Below are 9,365 nucleotides of genomic sequence, written 5' to 3'. Positions count from 1 at the left end.
TCAAATGGGAACGCGTGACCATGGAGAGAGAAAATTCCTGGAATATCTGATATTCGGGCGTGCCCCTCGCGCCAACGGGGTAGGAAATCTAGGTGCCTGCTGCGGTTGTGTATCAATCCAAGGAATTTCAGAACGATTGCTTGATTGCAGTTGTTGGGATTCAAGCCGGCTTGGTCTCAACAACTCCATGGATCTCAGATTCTGAGCAACGGGGATTTCTAAAGACTTGGTACCACAAGCGGCCTCACAGGACGATCAGCCGTTTTGAGTCTCATTTTGGGGATTATTTTGCTGGAAGATTTCGATTCCATCATTGAATTGGTTGGTATCTGGCCGGCGGTTCAGCCGCTGGAGTGGTTGTCGGCATTTTTTTTTTTGTTGTGTAGTTTTCTGGATTTACGATGGCTTTCTCGATGATCCCGTTGCTGAACGGAGAGAGAGCTGTGGTTCTATTCTTCATCACCAGCGTCTTGGTTTCTCTCCCGTTCTCCCTCCTCTATCATGGTCTTGCTCTCTCTCTGCTTACCCTGTCCGCTCTTTGCATCGAAATCCAAGCAGAGAGTTCCAATTCTCTTCATCAATTTAAGACCAGGTACCTTATTTTTCTTTTCTTTCTAATTCATCGAATTCTCGCTTTAGACTATAGGGTTGCTTGCACTTCTCTAATTTAGAACGTTTAATAACGTCTTTGGTCAGTTTTCCAGTTGTTGTCTTCTGATCTCTGGATGTTGCTTGGGAAATTTAGTAATATGAATGTGTTGGACCTCGAATTGTGAAAGCTTGAATACGAGAGAAGGGGTAAAACGTAGGATAGACTATACACGTATACAGTAGGTATGATGTAACTGTGAGGGTGTTGGATTTTGCAAGTGTTTTGAATGAGGGAGAAATGGCTGGCGTATATGAATCTTTCATGGCATGTTTGTCTCCTTTTATCTACTTAATAGAAGATTACCAATGTACCTATCAATTAGGTGTCTGAGCACGTTTTGAAATGGAAGAGAGAAATGACGTAGAGGAAGTCGAGGACCAGAAACCATGGGAGACGACGGAAAAGGAAATGGGAGAAGGGAACTGTGATGCCTTTCGGGACTACTGTGAACATTAAAACACCTAGTGCAAAATATATCAAGAGTTATTTCTATCTTGGATGACACACAAGACCATGGTGGCTATAGGCTCTGAACACTCTTTTGTGGTTTCACTTGTAGTGTCTTCTTTTGATGTTTGTTGGACCTTTCTCCCGATAGGGATTTTGTTTTTTCAAAGAAGGTTATGTTCTTTGTCTGGCAAGTTACCTATTGTTGTGTTAACACTTTAGATAGGATCCCGAGAAAGTGGCCTTTGTTGATTGGCCCATTTTGGTGTATTCTTTGTCGGAAGGTGGAGGAAGACTGGGATCCTTTCCTTTTGAGATGCGACTTTGTGCACTCTATGTGGTATTATTTTTTTTGGAGGCGTTTGGCTTTCAGTTAGCTCACCATAGAGACTTTAAGGGGATGATCAAAGAGTTTCTTCTTCGCCTTTTAGAGAAGGTCGTTTCTTGTGGCTTGACTGTGTACTTTACTATGGGACCTTTGGGGAGAGAGGAACAACAAATTTTTTAGGGGTTTGGACAGATATCCTAGTGATGTTTGGTCCCTTGTTAAATTTTATGTCTCTCTTTTGGCTTCCATTACGAAAGATTTTTGTAATTACTCGAAAAGCCTATCTTACAGGTTTGAAGACCTTTAGTGGCCTTCCATTTTGTGGGCTTCCTGTTTGGATGCTCGGTGTAATCTTGTATTTTTTTTTTTTTTTATCAATGAAAGGTTGCTTTTTATAAACAGTACACACACAAAGCTCAGGAGATAAAGGCACCAGTTATCATTCGAAAAGTTGATGGTTCGATCCTTTATTCCACAATTGTTGAACTAAAAAATTATATATCATTTTTATACAAAAAGCAATATTAAGATCAATAACCTTATGCTTAAAAGTCTAAAGACTTGGACTGAAAATTTATTGTTTTTTTTTTTTTCCTTTTTTAAAAAATAATTCAACAAGTGAGAGTGGGGGCATTTGAATCTTTGACCTCTTTGTCGAGGGGATATGTTTAAATCAGTTGAGTTACACTTATGTTAGCTTTTTTTTGTCATATAGTACTATGTATGTCTATTTATTCTGCTCAGTAATTGTTCAATACATGCCTAAGAAGTCTCAGCCTCATATTCAATTTATACAATTAGTTTCTAACACGTTGATTGTGCTAGCTAGTGTCTGACACATGTTCAACAAGTATCAAAGTGTTGGAATATCCAATCCATATTGGATAAGGACACTTTAACCTAACTAAAATATTTGTGCTTCTTGAACATGCAATATAATTCTATATTAACTAACTTTTGAGATTACATTTCTCCTTTTACCCCCTTATCTTGTAAATTTTCACTACGGGAGACCCAACCCATGTAAATGGATATTTTGTCATCTAGCTAAGTTTCAAGAGATCTTCTGTTATTCTTTTATTGCTCTTGTAGGTTTGAATTCCCAATACTATTAAATTTATTTTAACTTTTGCTGGAAGTGTGGTCTTTATGGTCAACGCAATGACTTTGTTCAATGATCTATTTTCTTATGTTGTCAATTTTGCTATATCAATGATTTTCAATTGCCATTTTCCGTAGGCCAGGTGCTTCATCAGGAATACTATTAGGAGCAATTACACTTCCTGCTGTAATGCTTGCTAAGATGATTCAGCTTACTAGAGCTTTCTCATCCAATCACACCGGACTTGAGGGTATGGAGTTTCTAAATAAACAGTGACTATGATTGGCATTATTTCTTAAAGCTCTCTTAATTTAGTTGTTGGTACTGGAACTAAGCCCTTTTGTTCTTATTATTGGTTAATGACCACCAGGACTTTTTTAATTTATGTATTCAGAGATCGAAACTTGGACTATGCACTTCTGGTCAACTTCAACCTGCTGTTTGAGTGTGCTTATGCTTCTCTGGAATGCTATGCATGAGTCTGATGTTGTTTCACAAACACGTTTCCATCATCTTTGGAGGTTGAAGCTTGGTTTGGGTTGTAAGATCCTATATGGTGTTGTGTGCTATAGTTCCTTAGCAACAATGTATCCGAATGGTAACTAAATTTGCTTCTAGTGAATTCTTTCATTTCTTTCTCATAAACTAAAATGATTTTTTTCCTTGTTTAGGTCAGAAATAGAATGGAGAAAAATCTGCAGATTTTTTTTGTTGAGTTTTTGAATTCATGTTTCAATACTTATTTTTGTTCTTTCTTCTGATTTCTCTTCAATCAGTTGTCCGCATGGCTCTTATGTCGTCGTGGATACTCTGTCATGGGTTGGTTGCTTCCAAATTGATTCAGCATCTTCTTAGTACCTTTCCATCTTGTGCTTCCATTGGTACGTGTTGTATGCCTCTTTTCTTTTTGTAGTAGATGGTTTTAATTTCTTTGGTATTTGAGAAAAACTAAAATCACTACATTGTAACTTGTTTTCATTAATTAAAATGATCAACCATGGCAAGGCAGAAATTATTCAGAAAATTTGATGTCATATTTATCTCCAATGGGAACAAATGTAAATGTTTTCAATGATTTGCTGGTTAATATCATTTCCTAAATATGCTGTGTTCTACTTCTAATTGACCTCCAGAAGCCCAATAAATTGCTTTAATTTTTCTGTGGTCCAGATTCCACTAGTAGTTAAGATCACAAGCCAAACTTATGATTTTTTAATGTTTAAATCAAATTTCTTTCACGGGCTTACTTCTTCAATGGTAGTGCCATCTTCTTATAGGGGAAGCGCTATTGATTACGGCTGGACTTGTTCTCTACTTTGGTGACATGCTAGGATGTACTATTGCTAAGGTTTGTAGGGTATATATTTTCCTTGGAATATAACTGTTGCATATATATTTAATAAGAGATTGGTTGGAGCAGATGCTTGGGGCTCTTAGTTCGTCAGAATTGGTTTCTTTTCAGTATATGATGAACAGAAGTGAGATTAGTCCCATAATTCAGGTTTACATCTTGTTTGCGGAAGCTGATTCACATTTTTTTGTCTCAGTAATTCACATGTTTTACTCTCTTTGGGGATTAACATGGTTATTCCAACATGTAGGGTCTGCTGCTTGGCCTTCTTCTGTGCCCAGTGGTCTTTAAACATCTCCACCGATGGGAATGCATTGTGAACACTGAAAACTCTGAAGCTAAGAAATACTTTGAGATTAGAAGATCTATGATATTTTTTGCCGTCCTCGGATTCATTTCGATCGTGGTCGTCCCATCATGGATGATGTTAGTTCATGAATTTGACACACATCCTTTCTTATGGTATGAAATCCATTGGAATTTTGAATTCAGCTTATTGAAAATTTTAGTTTTTTTACTTACTCTCATAAGTCTATAAAAATTGTTAAAGTTGATTCATTGACCTAATTGGAGCATATTTTGTCATGTCAACTCTTTATGCTTATCCATATAATTGACTTTCTGTCAGGGTCATATCCTTTACATTTTCAGAACCAGTTAAAAGACTATCTTTATGCGTCTACTGGTTGTCTCTTATATGTGCATCTATTCTGCGGTTCTACAATATCTCAAGAAGTAGCAAGATCGAGAGAATTCTTCTTCGTAAATACTATCATCTCATGGCTGTTTTGATGTTTCTTCCTGCACTTATCTTTCAGGTAAACTTGCTCTAATTATTGATGCTTAGTTGCTACGACAATTTCTTCTCTAGTCAAAACAATGCTGGCATTCTGGATTAGGTGTCTAGATTCTGAAAAGTATTTTGATTTTTTTTTTCAGCCAAGGTTTCTCAATCTAGCCTTTGGTGCAGCTTTGGCAGTTTTCTTGGCATTAGAAATTATTCGAGTAAGTTAATTACTTGAACGTATGGATATTCAATTTACACTTTCATTAGTTTTACGTTGCTGTATTGTCTACAATCATTTATTTGATAACTTTGGTGACTGTTATTTTCATTTTGGGAGATGTTATCAATTGATATGATTGCTGTTAGATAGAACACTTGCCCTCATAATTTGTCAAATAAACTATTGAACTCCATGAATTGTATATATGATAATAAATGGAGGGGAACTCAGACGAAAGGTATGTGGGAGGATGACTTGCTTCAATAAATTATAATAAGACTATGATTATCAAGAAATTAAAGTTGGAACAACGATTATATGTGCAAATGTGTGTGCAGTTAAGTGTAAATCATGAGACGAGGCTCAATATCATTATTATTATTATTATTCTCACACAAACCATTACTCTAGGTATGGAGGATTTGGCCTTTGGGCGAACCTGTGCATCAATTTATGAATGCTTTCACAGATCACCGTGACTCTGAATTTCTTATTGTGAGGTATTTTATCTTCTTTTTCATATATACTGTAAGGTATTGTTAACTTTAGGAGAATAAGTTTTATCTAACCCTTTTATCTGTTAATATCTTTTCTTAAGCCACTTCTCACTTTTATTGGGATGTGCGCTTCCTATTTGGATGTCCTCTGGTTACAATGACCGTCCACTTGCACCTTTTGCTGGAATACTGAGTCTTGGAATTGGAGATACAATGGTGAGTGGATTATACCCTCAACTCTGGTGGTGACTCTGAGATATCTGCTTGAATTTAAATGCTGAAATTCGAGTTTGTCCTGAAATATGTGCTATTTTTCTGATTTATTGTTTGTTCTATTGGTTAAACTAATCCTTTTCGCATTAACTGAAACAATGGGACTGATGAGTTGAAAATCTCAACATTTATGCTGGACTATTTTCTTGGCCGATAATTTATTTGTTTCTCAAAAGTAAATGGAGCATGCTCGTAAGCTCTACCATTGAAAAATCTATGATTCTTGATGTTTTTTGGCCCTCTAACATCAGCCGTTGACAGCTGTGGGAACTATCATGTTGTAGGTAGTTCATTTGAAACTATGAGTACTTAAGTTTGAACAACCTGAGGAACAAACCAAACCTAATATTAAACATATATTTGTTCTTTGGCAATTGATTTCTTGTTGTATTGATTTAATTTATGGTTGATAGGGCTGTTACTAAACCAGACATGCACAAATAGTTTTGAATTTAAGGATCTTCTACTTTAAAATGAGACAAAAATTAATTTCATTTCAACGGGCATTTGGTTGGAAAATGAAATTCTCAACTATAACTAAAATTTTCATAAAAAATACGGTGTTGAGAAATCTAGGAAGGAGGTTTGAGAGTTAGTGAGATTTATTGCTTATGTTTGGGCGTTAGTCTCTAGATCGTTTAGTAAATATAAGATCAATCTTGTTCTTTTGGACTGGATTCTTTATTGTTGTTAGTGTTGGACTACTTTTGTTTTGGGGCTTATGTTTTGTATGCCCTTTTTATTTCATAAACTTCAGTTTCTTACCAAAAAAAAAAAAAAAAGAAAGAAAAAAGAAAAAGAACTATAACATCAATATGAACATAATTTTTTAATGCCGAAGACTACTAGTGGTCAAACTACCATTTTTTTTAATAATAAAAATGATAGTTTTCTTCCTTCTCAGGCATCTGTTGTTGGTCACAAGTATGGTGTCCTGCGATGGAGCAAAACTGGAAGTGAGTATTCTTTTTGTTCATGCGCCCTATGATATAAGTTTTTGTGATTTAAACGTCTAATATTGGAATATTGCACTTTGTAGAGAAAACCATTGAAGGTACAGCTGCTGGTATCACATCTGTTCTAGCTGCTTGTTCTATTCTGCTTCCACTTCTAGCATCCACTGGATATATTTTGACAGAGGTTAGTCGATCTCTCTATCCTTCTGAACCACTAATCAGCAAAAGAAACTTCGGCAAAATGATGTTAATTAGAAAAGAAATGCAGCAAAATAGAATCTCGAATGATTTGGGGAACTTGAGTGTCTTTCTTGATCAAGCTTAATACTAGACAACTACAAAGTTGCTTGCTTCGACTTCCTCTACTCATTCTACTTATAAGCACGCCCATTAAAAAACCAGTAGCCATCTCATTTAGCTACTCTATAGTAAACGACCTATTTAATAATTAAATCCTAAATCTTTGGTAACTTTTCCTCTAAACCTCTTACCCCCAAAATCTGGGTCAATTAGGGGTGCTTGCAGTGATACTATGGATCCATTGGAGAAATTGAATCCCTTTCCTTAGCAGTCTTACTTGGCTTCAATACTCGTTACTTGGGGTGTGCTGGTCATCTTCTGGCATACAAGTCGAAGCCATGCAACCACAGTATGATCTTACCCAGACCGACATTGTGCTGCTAGCTTCAAAATGATCTTATCAGCCACTAGATGAATCACCATGAGCAATGCTTTTAGGAGTAGGACTGGTATGAACTAGAATAGGTGTTCCCTCAAGAGCCAATTGGTGACCATACCATGCCTGTCATCCAGCAATGTGAAACTTGAAGCCCGAATCAATTTCCTATTCTTTGTGATTATGCAAATACTCAACAATTCTTCCAGCCACTTTCATTTCCCCATAAATTGGAAAACTGAAACAAGTTTCTTTGGAACCTTTTTTTTTTTTTTTTTTTTTTTTGAACATGAGATAAAAAGTTTCTTTAAAACCTTAAAATCGACAAAAAGAACAGAGTGAGTGAAAGGAAAGTTTTGGGAACCAAACCTTACAAACCAATTACTTCACATCCTCTTTTCTATTAATTTTCCCAGGATTGTTTCAGTTGAATCCATTTTTTCTACCTATCTAGATGGAGGTCTGTTTGTAACTGAAATCATCCTCCCATCGTTCTTGATGCAGAAGGTTGGGAGAAGATGTTGACCGATGTTAGAGATAGAAAAGAGATGAGGTTGGGTGCGAGGAGAGATTGTAGGGAGAAAATGGAAACCGGACACACACACACACGCACACAAACAAACACACACAAAACAATATAAATTATTAATTGTTAATAATTCAAACATATTAAGTGTCATGCCACAGTCAAACAGGCAAAGCATGCAGATCAAATAAAACTGATTTCAAACTGCAGCACTAAATTGTAATTTGTCCAATAATTTACTTATCGATATTGATGTCTTTACAATTTTTGTATCTATATATTCCTGATACGGTTGATTACCCTTTCAGCGATGGCTGTCTCTTCTCCTAGCCGTCACAGTTAGTGGTTTGTTGGAGGCTTATACAGCACAGCTTGACAACGCTTTCATACCGCTTGTGTTCTTCAGCCTTCTTTGCTTGTAGAAGCGTTAAGATCTCCTTTCAGCCGACTCAGCTTGTTGCTGGCTTCTCAATCTCCAAATAAAACTTCAACTTAGCGTCTCATTAAATGCCTCAAGTCTTGCATTCTTCAGCAGATTGCACACTTTTGTACAAAGAGCTCATATTTACTGCTGGAAACCTCTAACATATGGTCTCTTCTTGTATCATATTTCGTTATCTAATTCAACTTCTATTCTTTTCAATTAAAAAAGGTATAATGTTAGCTGTAGAGAGGGGAGGGAGGGGTAGAGATTGTGTAATTTGCAATGCTGCGGCGAAGATTCCTAGAAGAGAGCGTTTAATTTTTGTAGCAACTTACCATTGGAACAAATTATACTTATAGAAATGCATACAACACATATCCTTGAAACCCCTCTCTTCCCAACTCTGCATAGTGTACGGACCACTTGGTAGCGGTTATTTTCTTTCTTGCCATTCTTTAACCTCATCTTATATTATTACGGTCAATACTTACCATGATTATTTTATTTTGACAGTGTTGTAAAATAGCTTACAGGGTGACTAGGAAGACTGAGTTTGTCGGTTGGAGAGGGGAACAAAAAATATTATTTATAAGGGTGTGGAAACCTCTTCAAAGCAGATGCGTTTTTAAAACTGTTAAGTTAATGGCGATACCTAACGAGCCAAAGCGGACAATATCGATTAGCGGTGGACTTGGGATGTTACGTTTTATTATGAGCTGACATGAAGGGTCACTAGAAATAGTTGTTGAGAGAGGGCTTGGGCTGTTACGTGTTCTTGTGAGCGGACATGAAAGGTCATTAGAAATAGTTGTTGGGAGAGTTATATGACCATGTAGTGTAGGCCAAAACTTCGTGCCATGTACGGTCCATACAATTTGGCACCATGGTCAAGCAAGGGGTGTCAAGCCAAGTGCTTGGAGCGCCTCAACCAACTTGAGATGATCGAGCTTTTAAAATCGACACATTCTTGTATTGTGTTACTTCCTTTACCGATTAACTAGGTAGAGATTTGAACTTCAACTTTTAAAGAGGTAAGTAATGTCTTGACTAGTAAAGATCCATCCGAGCTTTTGTTACAAGTGCCACGTGATTTTTCCCTAAAATGTGAGGGATCAAAAAAGTTATT

At 36.5% G+C, this 9,365-nt stretch overlaps 1 protein-coding gene across 3 annotated transcripts; it reads left to right on the top strand.

Moving 5' to 3' along the window:
- Window positions 1–8,625, top strand: LOC111782845 (phosphatidate cytidylyltransferase family protein). Of its 3 annotated transcripts, none has more exons than XM_087120681.1 (14): window positions 1–592; window positions 2,667–2,779; window positions 2,924–3,127; window positions 3,306–3,410; window positions 3,807–3,877; window positions 3,950–4,030; window positions 4,131–4,342; window positions 4,509–4,698; window positions 4,820–4,885; window positions 5,299–5,387; window positions 5,486–5,600; window positions 6,562–6,613; window positions 6,697–6,797; window positions 7,977–8,036. In XM_087120681.1, exons 1-14 carry the CDS (start codon window positions 402–404, stop codon window positions 8,004–8,006), a joined length of 1,620 nt encoding a protein of 539 aa, XP_086976807.1. In that variant the 5' UTR covers window positions 1–401; the 3' UTR covers window positions 8,007–8,036. The 3 variants fall into 3 exon arrangements, with proteins under 3 accessions (XP_086976807.1, XP_023519431.2, XP_023519430.2); XM_023663663.2 differs by lacking the exon at window positions 7,977–8,036 and adding an exon at window positions 8,124–8,625 and having other exon boundaries at window positions 2–592; window positions 2,672–2,779; XM_023663662.2 differs by lacking the exon at window positions 7,977–8,036 and adding an exon at window positions 8,124–8,625 and having other exon boundaries at window positions 2–592.
- Window positions 8,626–9,365: the final 740 nt, after the last annotated feature.

Source organism: Cucurbita pepo, chromosome 20, assembly GCF_057944985.1.
Source record: "Cucurbita pepo subsp. pepo isolate OVF chromosome 20, ASM5794498v1, whole genome shotgun sequence".
In the NCBI taxonomy this organism is placed as follows: domain Eukaryota; kingdom Viridiplantae; phylum Streptophyta; class Magnoliopsida; order Cucurbitales; family Cucurbitaceae; genus Cucurbita; species Cucurbita pepo.
The sequence above is the reverse complement of the archived record's forward strand: the minus strand, read 5'-3'. Positions and strand labels throughout refer to the sequence as shown.

Bases quoted from the DNA above. Each gene is read 5' to 3' on its own strand.
- LOC111782845 (XM_023663662.2), top strand. From the start codon at position 402: ATGGCTTTCTCGATGATCCCGTTGCTGAACGGAGAGAGAGCTGTGGTT. The intron at 2,780-2,923 runs GTATGGAGTTTC...TTATGTATTCAG, and splicing joins CAATCACACCGGACTTGAGG to AGATCGAAACTTGGACTATG. The intron at 3,128-3,305 runs GTAACTAAATTT...CTCTTCAATCAG, and splicing joins AGCAACAATGTATCCGAATG to TTGTCCGCATGGCTCTTATG.